This window comes from Mycteria americana, chromosome Z (genome assembly GCF_035582795.1).
Source record: "Mycteria americana isolate JAX WOST 10 ecotype Jacksonville Zoo and Gardens chromosome Z, USCA_MyAme_1.0, whole genome shotgun sequence".
In the NCBI taxonomy this organism is placed as follows: domain Eukaryota; kingdom Metazoa; phylum Chordata; class Aves; order Ciconiiformes; family Ciconiidae; genus Mycteria; species Mycteria americana.
The window spans coordinates 16750190-16769674 of NC_134396.1; the positions used below are offsets into that span (position 1 = coordinate 16750190).

Consider the following 19485-nt stretch of genomic DNA (forward strand, 5'->3'; position numbering starts at 1 on the left):
TCAGCCAAGTATTGTGTACATGAGGTTTTATTAATGATGCTGCTTTGGCAAGATGGCAGATGTGTGCAACTGTGAGGAAATTGAAATAACTTATATTGTCATCAGACTTATTTGTGTGGCTTATTTGAGATTAAAAATAAGTTCAATCATGCCAATTGATGAGGGTGTAATAGTCTTGTCTTACTAATTCAAAGTGAAGTAAGAGGACTTCTTGAAATCATATTTGAAAATAAGAATTACATAAATATGCCAAAGATGTTATCATATTAAATTCATTGTTTTATTTGTACAGCTAATTATTTGTAGCTAATTATGACTCCACAAAGTTAAGTAAGTTCTGCTTTGTTAAGAAAGTATACCAGTTGTTGAGGTGTTGGCATTCTCCTTGATTATCCATTGTAGCCCAATCTGTACTTAAACTGTTACTTTATTATTTCTGCCTAATGAACGCAGCATTTATTGTGATAAATTGACCTGATTGTCACTGGTCTGTTCCTGGTACAAGTGGATTAATAGTCTTTCTTAAAGAACACTGGCATTAAACTTTCATAGTGACACACAACAAAGAAAGAATCATCTTTTTGTCCTACACTGAACTGTTGAAAGGATTCACTGTTTCCAAAACAAATTCTCAATGCAGAAGACTTAAAAGCAGCAAAAGGGCATTTGAGTTCTAGTGCTGGCAAATTCCTTGGCTTATGTACGTAAATAGGCAGCTGGTCACTTACCAGCTAGAGAGTTACTTGTCCGTCCAAAATGGTGTAACCTTTAGCTAAGCCTTCAGAGAGCTGCTGAAAGAGCACTTGTTCCTCTGAGGCATATAAAGAATTTAAGGAGGCAATGGCTGAACGATACGCTATCCCAGTAAACTGTGAAGCTCTGTTTTCTAGTGGTTGTTTTGTTTTGTTTTTAACACTCTTCAGAGAAACGACAGGACACAAGCTTATTTAAACTATTATCATGTGCCTGTTCTCAATCTTATCACAGTTTGGATAGCTTCTCTGCCTAGTGTAAGTAGTCCTAGGATCACACACTTGTTTAATTGGGACATCTTGTCTCCCACTATTCCTGAAAGGTCTGTAAAATGCAAAAAACCAAATCAGGGTCCCTGTTTGTCCCTGTTGGGCGAGGTAAGAAATAGTGCTGTTTATTCTGTACTAAATTTGGTATTATTTGAGACTTCAGTTTGTTGGCTTAAGTGCCTTTCCCTTTCTGTTTCCCTATCCACTGTTGCAACCACAGAACATTTTTCTCTTGACAACTGCAAGCCTATTCTCTTCCCTTGTGTCTCCTTTTCTCTTGGTAAGAATTTACTGCTCACTTTCCCACTGTCCACAATTGTTCTGATGTGTGTCTTTAATAGAGCCAAATAGGAGGGGTTTTATTAGTTTTCCAAGACTAGCAAAACTGATCAAAATATCTGTTTCTTCCTTTTTCTTTGTTAGATATTGAAAGAATACAGTGTGGAAGCAGTGGGCTTTGTGGGAAGCACAGAGATTGCTTTCCCTTAATTTATTAAAAAAAAAAAAAAAATTACTGGAGGTTAATACCAATCTTAGTGCAGGATGATGAGAGATGCCAAATTCTAAAATAACTGAGTGTGGTTTTTCAGATTCCTGTGGTTGTGGCAAGTGAAGGTGATAGTTCCTGTATTTTTTTTGTAGTATTGATATACCGTGTTTTCTTCTTATGTGGATGGAGCTAAATCATGGAGTGCAGATGCCTTCAGATCAAATATGCATTTAGTTTTAAAGGTTGCATTTTAGAAGGGTAGTTAGTTAGACTTTAGTTTTCAACCAGCATACATGAAATATGATACGATTTTCATGTAAGTTAGTTGAGCTGTTTGTGGCATATGCATAATCGAATGTATTGAGAGAAGTATTTAATTTTCTAAAGAGCTGATATAAAAATGAAGAATCAAGCTTCAGTTTTAAAATGTGTTCAAGTTACCTCATGGATTGCAAAGTCTGGCCCACAGAGGGAGACCTGTTGCACAGGAGAGCATCCAGCTTTCCAAGTAGAACTACATACATCTATATGTGTGTGTGCATAACATTTGACTTTTAGATGAAAGATCAAAATTGCAGAAATTCTTCAAGGAGGCAGTTTCGTTACCTAAAAGGTATTAGTCAAAGAAAGCAATCTTTATGATGTTTTAATAGCTCATAAAAGGTCTTGCCTTTTTAATTTCAGGTTTAAATGTGTCTAATTTCGTATGTACAATATATAAAACTGTGTAACAGACACAGCAGATGTGCAAATGCGGATACTTAAGAATATTTAATAATATTTAATCAGAACAAGGATTCATCTAGTCTAGTGTCCTGTCTCCAACAGCGACCAAAAGCAAAAGCCTAGGGAAGATTTAGTAAAGTACAGAAAGCCAGGAGACATGCATATTTCCTGGTACACTCCCAGTCTCCTGCACCTTCCCTTATTGGGCCTCCTTGAGGCAGACATGGTGGTGTTTTTATTTAGTAGTCTTCATTTGACTCCTTCTCTGTCAAAGTATCTAGTCTTTGCATGAAGTGATGTACATTTTAAGGCATGTGCTGACTTAACGGACTACAAGCCTCTAACGGTTGTGTGTTCTAGAGCATACAGAAGTCTTTGTGCAAGCGTTTGGTTTGGAATATATCATTCATGGCTGCTGAAGAGGTCATGGCATAGATGTAGCCTAAAATATCAAACCTGCAGCTATACTTACAGCAAGCATGGAACAGAGTTTGCTTTAACTCTGCCTTTAGCCTTGGCAATAGGTAATAAATTCTGTAGTTTTTTGGTGGCGAGTACATCATTTGCCCTTTTTATGGCATTTTAACCTTTTTCCCAAAGCTATTGTGAATATCAGAAGTATTCCATTGCTTCTTTCCAGGTACGCTTCAGCTTTGAAGCTTTTACCTGAAGCTTGATGCTATCCTAGTCACAAAGATGAAATGATACTTGAACAAATGGTACAATAAACAAACTATGTTCCTATACCAGAAATTACATCCTGCATTGTAGAAAGTATCAAGAGATGCCTTTTTCTCCCAGTCTTACTGGGTTACATCCTAAAGAGAAGTTGCAGCATACAGGATGGAAGACCTACATAGAAAAATGAGTGGTTTATTTATTTAATAAATTAAAATTTAAATTTTTTTAATCTTCTATGACCAAGTTATTTATGTATTGACAGTTGTACAGGAAGAAAAAGAACACCCATCAAAAAAACCCACACCACCACTCTTTACCCCTAAATTTGTCTCTTTCAGGGTTTATTAACCTTTAGAGGACAGTCATTTCCTTGTGGCTCCGGAATGCCAGCCTTAGCCTGCACCTAGGACAATGTGGAAGACTGTCAAGGAAACATTTTTAGCTCTTCTTTGGAAAAAGGGAAGGCATTCATGTACAGTGTATGATGGCGTACATAAATGGACAGAAGAGTTAGCTTTACAAGTTACTAGAATTAAGTGATTTGAAAGGCTGAAGCATACGATGAGATGACTGCCAGAGAACTCAGGCTTTCCTGTAAGCCTGGGAAATGGGCTTGAAATCGCTTGTGCCTGTGGAGTTAGCATAGTGGGAAAAAGTGAGATGGTCTGTTTTTCCCTGCTTGCAGGTGGTGAAAGAAAAAGATTGAATTTTTAAGTTCTGTATTATTCAGGCCTTTGGAGGATTAAATAGCAAGATTAGAAAATAACTAGCAAGACCAAAAGAAACATGGTGGTTTGGAAATAAGGGTATCTTCAGTAGTCTCTCAGATATTAAGGAGTGGTTCTCTTTCACTGTGATGTTACAGTGAATTTAAACATGTCAGTTTGTCAGTCTGTATTGCAAGGAACCTTCATGGAAAAATACACAAACTAAACCCAAGAAAACAAACATACGCACACACCCCTTGCCTCCAGGCATATCTGCCTATAAAATTATTTTAAGTAATTTTAAAGAATTTTGTTAACAGATGCAAATTTAGATCAAATATGTTTTCTTCAGTGTTTTAAAATTGTCTGTTGATTTGGCAAACTAGCTGTAGTATGCTCTGTGCCAGAAGTTGGGGAGTTGGAAAAAGAATTCAGGAGAGTATCTAGTCTTATGTTGCCCATCTGGTGCATTTAGGAATATGGTTTTTCAAGGAATTGAGAATTATTCATAGTTAATAGGGAGACAGATCCAAGTTTTATTTTCCACAGGGAGAAGTAAGAGAGGAAGATCTTGAATACAAAAATAACTTGCTGTAAATTTGCTGTTTCTCTGCTTATACTGGGAGGGTGGGGAAGGGCAGATGGGAACAGGAGTCTTACATCATCCATGATAGTGAAATAAAAGAATAGGTAATTGATTTGGTGCTGAATCCTGAGTCTGTAGCTTTACTATACTGTATCATCATGTAGAGGTCAAATTTATCCTAAATGTAGGCAGCTATTCTATTTAAAGTTCTTTATTCAAGTGTTTATAGTATTTTTTCTTAAATTTATTGTCTGTCTTATTAAAGATGCTGAATAGGATCTGTCTCTGCAGAATAAAATGATCCCTGTGTGTAAGAGGATGTGAACAGAATAGAATTTCATTGCAGTTAAGGTCTTGAATGTGGAATTTGAGTGTACGTATCTGAAATTCTGAAATAAGTTTAATACAGATATCTTCATGGAGTCAAATGTTTGTAATACAGAAAAGGCACAGTAATTATGGGTTTTCTAGATGTGGATTTGCATGTAAAGGCAGAATGTACCTTTATTTTTGTAAAGGGATGTGCTTTGAGTGACAGTCGTCATGTATGAACCAAAAGCGACTGGATAGACGCCACTGAATTTGTGGCCCAGGGCAGCAGGAGATGGGGGAAAAAAGACAAAGCAGCTTTACGTGTTTATGTTACACTTTAGTTTCAGGTTACTGTGGGGACTCGACAACACTCCAGCCATGAATTAGACATAGCTGAAAACCACCTGAACCTCGGTAATTGTCCAAGACAGCATTACGAACAAAACTATTGCCCACAACCTTCCTAGTGTTCCACATTTTGCAATTTTACCCTGCTCTGGCATGTTTAGATTTATGTAAATTAGTGCGTCAGGCATGTCTTCAAGAAGGAGCATTATTGGCTATCCTTTTCCCAGAGAAAAGGCATTTAGGAACCTGTCTTGCTACTCACACTCTTTCTGCTTTACATTGTGTAAGGAACACGGCTAGAGCAGGCCTAGAGATACCTTACTCTAAAAACTGAAGTTCTTCCAAACAGTTTGAGGGTGAATGCTTGGAAGACTTTTGTGGGCTTGCTGGAGTATCCTAGCTGTGCCAGTACATGTGTATAAAAGGAATAAAAAAAAAAAACCCAAACCACAAAAAAATCCACTAAACTGTCGTCTCTGCCTGCATCAGCTCTGATAATTTAGCAGTGCAAGTTATTGTTGTTGGAGAAAGTGATGAGGGGGCATTATCCATATAAACAGATCAGGAGGCTAACATGCAGTATAAAATAGGATTCATTAGTGTCTGAACCTCACAGAACTGGTGTGATTTTTTAGCTTTCAGATTAAAAACATAAATTTTGAATTTCACAAGCAGTCTCCAAACAAAAATTTTAGAAATATTAAACTTGGCTCAGACTTGTAATGGGTTCAAAGCTATAAAAAAGCAGTTTACATCCTAACGCTGCTGTTTTTTCCACATGTGGATGCTTATTCTGCAAAAGAGCTGTTTGTCTTAATTGTGAATAAGTATTTTACTACTATATAAATGTATGTAGTTAAGTACCCACCTTGTTAACAAAATAAGCACCAAATATATTGCCAATACTGTGTTTTATTGTAAATCTAATTATATTATAATAGTTATCACAACCAGTAAGAGTACATTTTTCTTTAAAACTCACTGGAAAAGCTTAAAAATTCCCCTATGGAAGTATTTCCTGGGATTTTTTTCCGTTTTTTAAATGAAAACATTGTTGAACTTGTTTCTGTCAGATTTGTAGCTCGACTGACATTTTTGCATTAATCATTCTATGGACTGTACAAATATTATCTGTTTTCCCATATGGAAAACCTCTGAACAGCAGAGCAAGCCCCCACCTGCAGTAGAGCTGAAACAGTAGCATACTGGGGTGTCAGCTCTGGGATCCATTGCAGTGAAGGATACTGCCAGAGGCAGATGTGACTTGCACAATTTTCTATAAATCCAGAACCGCCAGTATTTCTGAGTGAGAAAGTCTTGTCTGATGGAGAGAAAAAGTTGTCCCAGTTTTCTCTCCTGCTCTGCAAGTTATGTTCACCCTGGTGATAAGAAAGGATTGTGCTGTGTAGGGGAGGAGATGAGTGTAACTCCAGATGGTGAGTGGGACCCCAATTATACTTCAAATTGCCTTAATCCAGTCTAAACAAGGAGAGGGACATTTGTGCACATTTGCTCTGACGAGCTGTGCCAAAACAATCAATGCTCTCTGGGGAGTTAGAGATCAGGCAAAACTCTGTATTTCAGCTGTGTTACGTGATCTAGAACTGAGGTTGATTACCTTCAGTTTTGTGGCCATTGACCCGAAATCCCTCTATGACCTTTTTGGTATGCCTTCTGGGCATGTGCCGCAGCTGGTCTGGGTTCCTGATTAAACACCACTTTCTAGGTTAGGCTGGTTAGCTGGTGAGTTTTTGCCAAGTAGAGTTCTGAATGATGAATGCTTTCTGCTTTTGGCTTAGTCCAGACAAGAATTTTAGATGCCTCTTCCTTACCTTACTGCCAAATTTTCCTTAACAATCTTCCAGTCCTGCCCCCCTGCCCTTTTTTTTTTTTTTTAAAGTGTTGGTTTTGGTAGAAACTGGCCAGAGAGTTTAAAAGTGCCTGAAATTTGGCAAAACGGGGAGGAAGGAACAGACAAGTAAATACTAAAAGCTATTATGTAAATCTCACTTCTTTGGGAAACTACGCTACAAAAAGAACTTTGCTCTCAATTCAGTTTGGATCTGGTAGTTAGAATGAAAGATTACCAGCAAACTGTATTTCATCCTGTTGTGCTCTGCAAATGGTCATAGTCCACAAGTGTGATGGTTTGTATTTTTTTGGAAAACAGTAAGTGTGATCTGTAAATCAGCTATGGCACTGAATACGGCACTAGATAACCCCCAAGTAATCTGTTGCACTGTCTTCCTCTTCTATAATCCTTGAGTATCAGTGTATAAAGGAAGCAGTAAAAAACCCAAAAGAAAAACAGAAGTTAGAAAGGAATGTGGATCTCAATTTGCAGTGCTCATTTGATCAGATGCTCGTGGGGGGTGGTTATCAAATGGATTAATTAGCACAGTGTTACAAAAGAAGTGTGGAAAGATGTGGTCACGGAAACCATCGAGATTTGCTGAGCTTCCTTAATGGGGAAGAAGATTCAGGATGCTAAGGATAGATGGAAAGCAGAGAAAGAAGGAACAGATCCTCTTATAAAGTGCTCCTTACAGCCCTTTGTCGTTCTCTCATCTCCTTTTCCAGTGTCTCTCTGCCTTCTTATTCTTCTTTCTTATTTGCTTTTTGAATTTGCTTTCTTGGTGGAAGAACTGAAAGAATCCTAATCCAACCGTAACTGCATGTTTCTAGTATGCAGGGGAATATAGCTGGGTAAAAGTGAGTGTCTGAAGGTTGTTGTATAGCCAGTTAGTAAATGCAGCTTCCTATCACATGGTAGAGAAGAGCAGTCTCCTAATTTTTTTTCTCTTCTGAATGTGTACTACAAACATTAGATATATTTCATACTATCATTCCCAATTTACTGCTCTTTTGAATGATGGCTGCCATTTATCCATACTGAAGTGTTCAGTGAGGTAGGTAAAGATGGTGGCATACCATAACAATCCTGGCTCTAAGAGGAAGCAAAATTAAACTTATGGGCTCCTTCATTATTAGCTTTCTCATATCAGTTGAATTTCTGTTGTTAATTTGTTGTTAAAACTGTTGCTACCTCTTGCCCAAGGCATAGTCAAACAAGAGACTACTGTAGAGTCCTCTGATTATGTACAAAAGCATGCTGATTTAACACGTCTGTATTTGGATAGCTAATATTTTATTTGGCTGTTCTTTTGAGAGTAAGTTTACATTGACATTCTCCTCTCTAGCAGATGTGCTGTGTGTTTTATTTTCTAGGTAGTTATTGCAGATGTAAGTCTCCTGTGCTTCAATGAATTCTTGACACAGGCAATGGAAACTAATATTAATATTAAAAACATGAGGTTTAACATGTTGGACCAGAGCAATCTTTCATCCAAGGACCAAGCCAAGGCCAGTAGGGTGACCATCTTTCAGAAAAACTAAGCTTAGAGAATCTTGTTGTGATTCAAACAGAAAAACTAATGGCACAGAGTGAGTCTGAAACACAACTGTGCCTCTAAGGCAGAGCTTAGCAGTGGTTTACTCTGGTTAATGTAGACATTTTAAGAAGGTAAAGTTATATCATCAGCAATAAAGAGGTCTTGATGTACTTTTTAGACAATAGAAGACTTCATACAAATCATCTATAACTTCATCTATACAGGCCTCTTGTGCTAGATTTTTGGTCATCTGTTGTGGCTCAGGATACTGTGTCATGTTAGATGCTTTCCATCTGTATGTTTAGATATTCTTGTTTGGTGAAAGAGGCTTCTTGCTACAACTGGAATTAAGATAATGTATATTTAAATTTCTTGGAAATGTGTTTCTCTTAATACAAAGATTATATGACAGAAATAGGTAAGATGGATTTCTAGTCTTTCTATGGTAGCTTTCTAATCTGTCTTTAAACCTATCTTTGAACTTGAAAATATCACTGCTGTGTTCCAGAAATAAAGCTTTATTACATTATAAGTATTACCTTTTAGTTTTGATTTTGAACTGAGAGAGCGATAAAGTGAATTGAATCAGTATCTGCTGTCATCATCTTCTGCTTCAACTCCGTTCACAGCCCCAGTAAACTTCACATGGCTGAAGCCATATATATAAAGCTGTATTTTTATTTACACATGTGTGCATATACATGAACACACATGGTAGTAAACCAGAAATGTCAGAAATCTTGGCCTGTATTACAGCTGATGGTTCAATTTCTCCTGGTCCCTTCTGCTATATTTTATTGTTCTTGAGTTCAACAAGCTATTTCCCAAAAGGATCCATGATACTTAGAGTTATTTAAATGCCTGGATTAACTGTGTGGCTTAGTGTGCCTTTCTTGCCTTTCACCTCTCAATAACAGAGTACAACACCTGGTATGAGTCAAAAGTAATAGTTTCAACCATTTAGTATGACAAACAGATTCCTGTCAAGAAAGACCTAAAAGTCTACTTTGACAGAAATGGTGTTTCTACTTAAGTTGAATTTATGGCAAAGTCAGCATGGTGAGTTTGCCCCTCAACATCACAAATAGACTTAATGTGAAAATATGTGTTTTGTGACTACTTTTCTTGTCAGCTGGGATAGCCATCTCTTAAGTCCTAATGCACCAAGTCAATCTTGTTACTGCACAAACACAGAAAGAACCAAACTCTAAGCTGTCATCAGAAATTGTGTAATTTCTTATGTAAGTAAAATATTACTTAGCAGTTGATGCTTCGCCCCTTTTTTTCTGCTTCGGTATTCTCAGAACAGATACATGGAGAGACATAACCAAGTCCCACCTGCCAGTCTGAATGAGAAGGCGCACTGCCCTTGTCTTTCTCTCTGCAGCTGGACTGTAAGAGAGTTAACGTTGCTTGGAGCAGCATGAAATTTCACACTCTCACTAGGCTAAAAGCAAGCATCAACAGAGTACAGTTCCTTCTTAGTGGTCTCATTCTCTGGGTTCAGGCTGCCCTCTCCACACACCTGATAAAGCACTCTAGAAGCAGACACAATTACATGCATTAATTGAAAGACAAAGAGCTAAGATTTCTGTTACCTGAAAAAAACAATTGTTTTAAACTAACTTTACTTTACTAGCATACGGGTTTTTCTTGAAAAAATAGTGTATTCTTAATCCAAGTGGAAGGATAGCAGTATGAATGGTTGTTAAACTTGTCCTAAGTATATCTGAAACAAAACCACCTGTTTCATGGTACAAGAACAATGTAGTGATACATTGCAAAAACAATTGCAATTGTGATAACCATGGTTTTATTTGTTTTTATGATATAGTAAAGATTTAGGTGAAAGTCTTGGGCAGGAGAATGATTCAGTACTAATTTCTTACTGATGCGGTGGATACTTGTCTTCTGTTTTCAAGGCCTCTTTTGTCAGTTTCTGACAAATACAAATGTGGCAGATATGTGGGTTGCAAATTCACTCTGGTGTTTCTGGAGATAACCTTGGAAAAAGAGGTTCCTTATTGTTTAAATTTTCAGACATAAGTGTGTCTACAGTGTTTTTGTTCTTCTCTACGAATTATCTGAAGCTACCAGCAAGCATATGTCACATTTTGGGATATTTATTCAGAACCATGAATGCTATAAACATACTTCAAGATTTGAAGCCTTACCATTTCACCTGGATGTCATACAAGCCATGCACCTGACAAACAGATCCTGTTGGAAACTTTGTTCTACCGTGTGTATGAATGCCTTTAAAAAAAAAAAAAAAAAAAAAAAAGGGACTGAGGCCCTGATCTGAAGTACATTAGAAAGTACCAGTACTTTGATATTTGGTAATAAGAAGTGGGAATTGTTAGTGTACTGTGTCTCTACAATGCTGCTGGGTGAGCTGCCTGCTAAGGTACAATATGAAATGCTTTGGGAATAGAATAATAAAAGAATTGATACTACATCATAAGAGTATTTCTTTAATGAAAACTGTATCTACAATGAAATATCAGAGAACAAGTTTACTGGTTCCTAAATGAATTAAAGTTTTTATGGCTAGCGGTTTTATGTGCATCATTTTTATGCCTGTGATGGAGTCTAATAATTTAAGACTGTTTCCCTACCTCTCCCTGTATCTTGCAGGCATACAGGAGTTTCCAGAAAATATAAAAAACTGTAAAGTCTTGACAGTTGTTGAGGCCAGTGTAAATCCAATTTCAAAGTAAGTTTGTAATTTTTTTGATGTTTTGTATCTTGTGCAAACACCACTGAGTCTCAAACTTGCCCCAGACATGCACCAACTCTTGGAGGCAAGGAACAGTTACCTGAGAAGTACTTTCATTAACTTCATTGCACTGTGATACAGTATAGCTATGTCATTAAGGTATTTTTCCCAAGTTAATAGGCTACGTGGGCAATCCTGCATTATACCATGTGGCTTTCTCACCTTTAAGTCCATCACTTCTCTGTGAACGTAGAGAAATATGCAGAGTTTTCTTTCTTAGTAACAGTAATGAATTTTACTCTAAAGCGTCTACCACTGGTTTTGAAACTTAGCTTATATGAGTAGATTTTCCTGTCACCTTCAATAGTGACAAAATTAATTTGCCAGAAGTAGCGCTGCCAGAGATACAAACTTTGCGCAACATAACTCTTTTGGGGGGAAAAAAGGTGTTGTGTAGGTTTTAATTTATCTTATTGTCTCTAATGAATGCCTCCTCCACATTAGGTATCAGGAGATCACAAATACATAGCAAGACTACATTTGTTTGTAGTTTTTATTGCCTGTAGATATTGTCCTCAATACTTAAAAATAATTTTGAAACTAATCTTACAGAGAACAAGTATCTAGTGCAGTTTGGTAGATCTTCTGGTACCACCTTAATTTTAATGTTATCAATACGTAGGATTTCATTACTATACTGTTGTTTAAGAAAATAAGACTTAATGGCCTGAATATAATTGAAACAAAGGCACTACATTGTTTTATTTCTATATAGGCTTCCAGATGGATTTTCCCAACTGTTAAACCTAACGCAGCTGTACCTGAATGATGCTTTTCTTGAGTTTTTGCCAGCCAATTTTGGCAGGTAAGTTGAATTTTGAACCTTAGTGTCTACATTTAGTTTTAAATTTATGCAGAGAAGTTTCTGCTGCTTTTCAAGGAAAGTGTGAACTGGAGAAGGGGAAGAAGTGTACATCACCAGTCCATTTATGCCACATATTAGTTACAGAAAAAAACCCTGAATCTTTATCACTATTTTTTAATTGGGCTTTTGAAGGACAGATGGAATGCTTATAAAGAGCCAAGAAATAAAACTCATTTACAGACTTCCTTCTTTTACAGCACAAGTCTGGTAAGTACGGGAGATTAGTATTTCTGAAATATGGGTTGTTTATCATGTAGTAATTGGAGTAAAGCAAATAATGACATCTGTAATTCCACTTGTCCTCTCCTGGGTGCACAGATTCCTTCATGCTCATCTATAATTCTCAAGTGCCTTATTGTCAGGAATCTTTCTGAAAGACTCAGCACATTTACAGTGTGGTGACTAAGCAAAATTGTTCCATGTAATAGCTTAAATACAAGACAAATAGTAAATCCCTACCTCTTTGAAATGAATTAAATCTTGGGAGCAAAAGTGAAAGGATAATGCTATTAAAAGGAAGACTCCTAGATGAGCATTGTTCATCCTGTTCTACTTATTATGCTGATTTAGCAATTTCTGCTTTTTCCCCCTCTCTTCACTCTTATGCTCTCTTTCCTAGATTGTCACTCTCCTACCCCATCCCATGTCCAGCAAGCCTCTCTTTCAGGAAATACAGCTATTAGTTCACCAGGCATACTGCTGTGTGAAAGCAATTGCCTTAGGCTGTATGGCTATAGTTGGGTCAGCACAGTTTACAAGAAATTAGAAAAGCCTCCAAATAGTGCTTCAGAAGTTTGGCGGATCAGTCCATTAGTGACTTAGTTTATTAGTCATCTGTGATCGGAGTTGTTGGCCTATTCTTCTCTGTCCAGTTATTAGTCATTCCCTGATGAACAATTAGAAACACCAGATCCTGTTACACTAAGGCTCCAGCTAAGAAAAAAGTTGCTTATGATGCAGGAGCATTAATTATCGTGCTTGTTTCTAGTACACAAAGTTTGCATTTCAAAAACCTTCATTAAAGTTGAAGACGAAATATCTGGAAGATGCATAGTCTTTACTTGTTGGCATTTTAATGATTGCCTGTACGTTTTTCTGTTCTGCTTTTTAATAGTCTAACCAAATGGCAAAATTTTATTAGTAAAAACCAGGCACTACAGATGAAATTGAAGACTTCAGGTTGACACAGTTGGTCTTATAAGTAGTTAATCATATGCATAGTTTAAAGAAAACCTCATTATAATTTTTTCTTCATCACTGTCCACTTCTGTAATACTTAATGGTTAGGGAAATGGTGAGGTTATTAATTACTAACAGCTTAAGAAAAATCAGTTACTGAAGGCAACTTGAAAGCCAGTTCTCCAGTGTAATGTTTCTCTTAATAGCTATGAAGAATTCAGCCTTGGTTTTTAAAATATAAAGACTGACTTGCAGCATCCTGGCTGTAGCTAGGAGAATGAAAGGACTTTTCTCATCAGCTGTTTTTAAATGAATTCAAACTATTTATATAAGTTTACTTGCTAATAATGGTATTGCACAGAATAAATGCTATTCTATAGGAAGATAATGTTTAGATCAAATAAATTAGAAAACAATGAATTGGTAAAATGTCACTTCAACGTAAGGTTCAGACCCCTTTGACATTGAGTACTCCTGTCTGTAAGTGATCAGACTGCTCTGCCACCCCACAACTTTATAACTAGGTATAAACGCTTGCTCGTGCAAACGGTCTTTTAACTTGTACTTCAGAATATGGGAATACTTTTTAAAAAAACAAACAAGCAAAAAAGCTCTGGTAGAAACTTTTGGGATATTTAGAGCATTGGTGGTTATTCCCATAAAGGACAAGCCTTCAGCTTCTTCCAATTTGGTGCATCAATTCTTTTGTATATGGCCTTACAGCTATTACTTTTCATTGCATGGGAACACATGAAGTAACTGAGTTCTGTTGCCTGCTCTTAACTAGCAGCTATAGGCAATAATGCCTCTTAAAAACTAAGCCAATGCCATATTAAAGCTAGCGAGGGTTTTATGCTCCATGTATCAGGATCTCTGTTCCAGCAGTTCAGGTTAGAAACCTGGTTTCCCACATCAGTTTCTCTCTGACTGTTTGTATTCATTTGTTCCACAGTTTAATTGCTGTCATCTCTCATCAGTGTTATCTCACATGCTCTCACCTGCTGTTTTTATAGTGTTTTCATATCCCTCTTTTAGTTTGTTAGACTAAACAAAATTCTGTTTCCCTCTGATATGGCAGGTTTTCCTTTGTGCCTGATTATATTAATATATCTTGGAACAAGTTTCAGTTAGAATTCATCTTCTTCTTTTTGACAGAGGATGATGACATGTAGTTATATTTAGAATTCAGATTGAGATCTCTTCATGGCTTGTACAATGTCATGATTATCTTCTTGTTTCTCTTGGAAACGTCTGTGGTTATGCTCTAGTGTTCCACTAGCCCTTTTTGCAGCTGCCTAGTGTTGTTTCCCAAATGATCGACTAATGCATCGGACAAGCTTGGTTAGAAATGGCTGATGACTCTACAAGGAAATCATGAGTACTTGACTTGGTGCTATGACATCTTATCCCTTTTCTATTTTTTTCAGTCCTTAAGATCGTACAGGTTTTTTCCCTACAGTGTCCTAATAATTCACTGTATTGTCTGTGACTATCTTCTGTGGCATCAGCCAACTTAACCATTTTTCATATCATTTAAGACTGCTGTTAAAAAATACTGGACAAGATAGTCTCAAAATGGGTCTTTGAGCACCTCTGTCAGTAACATTCAGCCTGATGTGTAGGAAACAAAACTGTGCAATGCAAACTACTTTTAGTATGCCGTGCAGCATTTTATTACATTTACCTCCATGCTTTATTCTCACCTTCAAAATTTGTGCTAAAGCTTTGCATACTATTGAAGTCAAGATTATGAAATCTTTTTTCCCCTTCTTTATGAGCATTACATACTTGCTCTCCTTCAGTGATGTTGTACTGGTCCAGCCTGTTAGACTTATTAAAAATCACTGGACTTTTGATTAAATGTGCCAGTTCCTTCAGAATTCTGAGGTGATAAAGTGTTCTTTTTCCTCCACTCCCAAATTTAATTTGAATGCATTAATATTGGCATGGATCCCAGACTTAGCCTTTATGCCAGTGTACAGAAATCTGAGAATTGCTTATGCTTACCTAAGAAAACCATATCTGTTGTATCTAAATACATCATATATATTTGTATACTTAAATATAAGTATACAAGCAGAGCATTCTAAACTTGAAGCTCATTGCATGCTAATTTTGAGACAGGGCTTTAAAAGGGAAACATTATTTACTGATGGGTGTTTAAGATAAGCAAGGAGTTTATCTTCAGCATCCTTCTAAAAACTCTGAGAATCTTGTCTGTAATGGAGTGTTGCTTCCAGACACTTTTTACTGTGGTGTTGCAAAGAATTCACTTTTAATCTTCTTTCTCAACGATTTGCCAGTAGTATTTGCAGTAGTAGATATTTTTAGTAGCATCTACTTTGGGATAATTTTTTACACAAATGTACAGTGATAATCAAATTGGGGACTTAATTTAGTGCCATTTGGCTGAAACTTTTGCAAATACAACCTGCTATAGGATACATATATTTCAGTCCTCTTGCCTTTATACTTTAGTTACGATTTTAAAAAAAATATATTCTGCATTAGCAAAACTGCAAAGGAGGTGAAAAATAAAGAACATGTCTCTATGAAATATTTTTAGCTTGCCAAGGAAGGACTGCTGTTGAACAGTGAGTTTCTAAGTATACCTGCTATATATTTCTTTTATATTTTTTACAGATTGTATAGTTAAAGAAATCAGATTTAGGAAGAATATTGATCTTATCCTGGCAAGGTGTTCATGTAGAGATTTTGTTTTATTCAAAAGTTGAGCTACATTTTAAAAGCAGGCTAAGTTGGTTACATTAAATAATAATACTGCAACAATAATTCTGTTGAGACTGTTACACCAGGTATACTTAAAGTTGAATAATACTCTGTTACAGCTTTGTGTTTAGTTGATGTGTACATATGTCTGTGGTTATGGATTTTTACAATTGGGAAATGAAATATTTACGTTTGGACTCTGATCTTAAAGGTCTTTTCCAACCTGTGCGATTCTGTGATTCTGTGATTTCCATATGAGTATGACAAATCTTTGTGATAGAATGGCACAGGAAATATATATTCTGCCATTATGCCTTCTATTTTTCCTTTAGTATAGGTGGACTAGTTCTCTGTATTTCTTTTCCAAATTAAACCCCAGTTTTTCAGTTCCATTATAGCTATTCAGATGCTTAGCATGGGTGTTTACACCAGCAATTTAAAGAGAAGTGAGGCTGAGTATTTGATGTGTATTATTATATTAAGCTTGAATTAACCCTTCCAGTCATAATGGAAGAAGTGACAACTGCTTCAGTCCAATATTTCTCATCAATTACAGCAAGAGAATTACTAGTTTAGACACAGCCTTTATCTCCTAGCCAGGAGAGGTTGAAAATGTTTCCCTAGTAGCCTCTGTGTAGCTCTACACGTAAGAATTCGATATTTGTCTCTCCAGTTTCTTGGGGTTAGCTGAAGAAAGAGTAGAACGTGAAACAAGGTCACAGAGCTATCTAAGGATAGAACCTTTCTATCCCCAAAGGCAGTCTTTAAGTTCAGAGACTGAGCTTATTAGAAGTGTAGTGCAGTCAGTTCTGGCTAAAGTGAACAAAGTGTTGGTGTGCATATATATAGTTTAGCGTGTGAATGGAGGTTTGCTTCTACTCCTTTCAGCTGAGAAATTAGACTGCATACTTGTGTTGTGAAGAAAACCTACAAACTGTGTAGCTATTTTCCCTGCCCTCAAAGCAAAACACCAACTGGAGTGTAATGCAGTGTTTGGTTGTTCTTGGGTTCAGAAGTCCAAGCCCAAAATGACCCTTCAAATCTGAGGGTGCTTAAACAAACAAGTTCTCTTTTGTCACAAATTGGTATCTTGGGCTGCAGGTAGTGTAAGAAGGCTAGGAAGTCCTTTCCAGTTATGTCCTAGATTCACAGCAGTGATATTACCATGAACTGGATTTTTATTAGGATATTCTTTCAGCACTGTTAGAGTGATCGTTTTTCTTTGAGAGGCTGGGGGGAGGAGGTTCCCCTCCAGCAGTTGCTACCAGATGGCAAGTACTGCTTGCAGTGCTGGGCTGCGTTGATCTCTGCTCTGTTTCAAGGTGACTGTTATATTCTTAGGTTATTTGTAGGCGCAGCAGATTGCTACTTTCAAATGCATCCAAAAATGAGCGAATGTCTAGAGGAAAAATAAATACCGTTTTCAGCTTTCTATTTTTGCTTTAAGTATAGTACTTACTACTTAATCAAAATTAAGGTTTTATTCTCTGTCCTTACAATGTACTCAGTTAAGCACCTTCAGGAAAGACTGGTCCTTTTTGAGTCAGGGAGCTTAATGCCGTATTTTGTGTTGTACACGGGCTGTTAGTGGGTCACATGTAGAACTCTTGTCTTTACAATCCTGTGTGTATTTAAACCAAACTCAGTTTCTGCATTTCATTAACAAAGAGATAGTCTTGTGTCTGCTGTCCTGATGCAAAAAATTCCACTGGGGATGGTACATTCCTTGAGTGTCAAGACTGCTTAGGACTTATCTTGGCCAAGCAGTTGAGTTTGGGATTTAGGGTTATTTATCTTGCAACCAAGGATTTACTGAAAGAAAGGTCAAACTGCCTTCTAACAGAAATATCAAAATGGATTAAGAAGCTGACTAGAAAGAGGATATGGAAGGAAATTCAAGAGGAATTTAAAGGTTGTTTTTACCATGTGGAAGACCACAGGTATTCCTCTGATGAGGCTTGTTATATGAAATGGTTTGATACCTCGCCAGTATTAGAACTTCAACATCTTAACTTGTGCGGACTGATCCTACCTTCTTCTATTACTTCCTGTGTACTTCTGTATATGATGATAACATGTAACCATAATGAATCCAATGAAGTGCTTTAAAATCTCTGGCATGAATGAAAACAAATGTGTTCAAACAGGTGCAGAAAAGCAGACAAGATCTAGTTTGTTTGCTGCTTTACCAAAACCAACCCCTAATTTAATTTAAAATAACATTTAAAGTAAATTTAAATTTAATTTAACTTAAAATTTAAATTAATATTGTTATTTTAATGAATTTAAAATAACATGCAGATTTATGCACAAAACACATTTTTATTCTTACGGAAAAAATGTTTCAAACTTGTAGATATTTTTTTAAAATTCAGCAAAATAAGTTCAGCAATTGCTTTTGTAATAAAATACAGTATATTGTGATAATTTGTTATGCCTTTCTGTTACAGATTAACTAAACTCCAGATATTGGAACTTAGAGAAAACCAGTTAAAAATATTGCCAAAGTAAGTATGGATGACGTTTATTTAAACTACTTTGGAGGGTTTTTTGTGTAGTTACACTAATAATGTAGTGCATATTGAAAAGTAGATCACAGCTTAAAGCGTGTAGCTAAGTAACTGGAGTCAGTTCTCACAAGGAACTTCCCTTTCAAACTGCCGAAATTATATCTCTTTTCAGACTGACTGGTCTGCCTATTCAGAGATTTGCCTGTTCAGAGATTGTGTTTTTTTTCTCTGTCTCTGTCCAGCTCTGTGGATTTCTGATCCACCTGTTGAGCTTTTAAGTCAGCATGTGTGCACCTCAGGATGATCGTTCCAAGATGTCTGATGCTTCTTGCACGCAGTATTGTATGGCTGCTGAGATGCCTGTCTGGGTACTGTTCTGATGGCTTAGTGTCTGAGACTTAGGCATTGGTAACTAAGATCATTATCTCTGAATCAAATGCGGAGTTTGAGATGCTGGCTTAGAATGACTGAGGGAATGTGATTCATGTGACTTGAACACTTTTTTTAGTTTAATATACTTCAGGGCTGAAGAAAGTAACAACTCGTTACTGTGTTGCATGGAATCTGTTACGCTGTACCTGTTCTATAATGCAACAGGCTTGTTTAACATATTCCTCAGATGTGTTTTTGGTAATAGTAAAATAGTTCTGGAAAGTCTTACAGCATTTGTTTTAACAGTAAATCCAATTGTACCTCTCTCTTAAAATCTGCCAACTTTCTAAACCCTGCCTTGCAATTCTCACTCATTTCATCAAACAAGTCCAGGCTGATAGTATTGCAGTTCCTGTTGTTTCTATGAGGTAGAGCAATGCTCTGAATTTTCTGACTTGGACCCTGGAGGTCTAAATGGGTTAGCAGAGGTATAAAAGGTCAATGAAGAGAGAAACAGAGATCCCAAAGATGGGATGTGAATAACCAGCTATAGAGTCCTGAATGTGTGGTGGTGTGCTGTAAAAGGGGTCCTCCTCTGGCAACAGGAACTGGTAAAGAGAGGTACTGGTTTTGCTGGATGTCGGATGTTTTGGTGGAGAAGAGGGAGAGCTAACCATTGAATATTCACTCTGTCCAGCTTATATAGTAGCAGACACTTGCATGCAGTAGGCTTAAGTGTGAATTGCAAGCCCTTCAAATACAACAGCCAGTTTTCTTAGTGACTGT

General features: G+C 36.8%; 1 protein-coding gene across 1 annotated transcript in view; it reads left to right on the forward strand.

Annotated features, from left to right (window-relative positions):
* Positions 1-19485, forward strand: part of ERBIN (erbb2 interacting protein) — a 121617-nt gene that overhangs the window by 60414 nt on the left and 41718 nt on the right. Inside the window, exons 6-8 of the mRNA XM_075488680.1 lie at positions 10902-10980; positions 11759-11848; positions 18268-18324. Of these exons, the coding sequence (XP_075344795.1) occupies positions 10902-10980; positions 11759-11848; positions 18268-18324 (226 nt within the window). The remainder of the gene's footprint in view (positions 1-10901; positions 10981-11758; positions 11849-18267; positions 18325-19485) is intronic.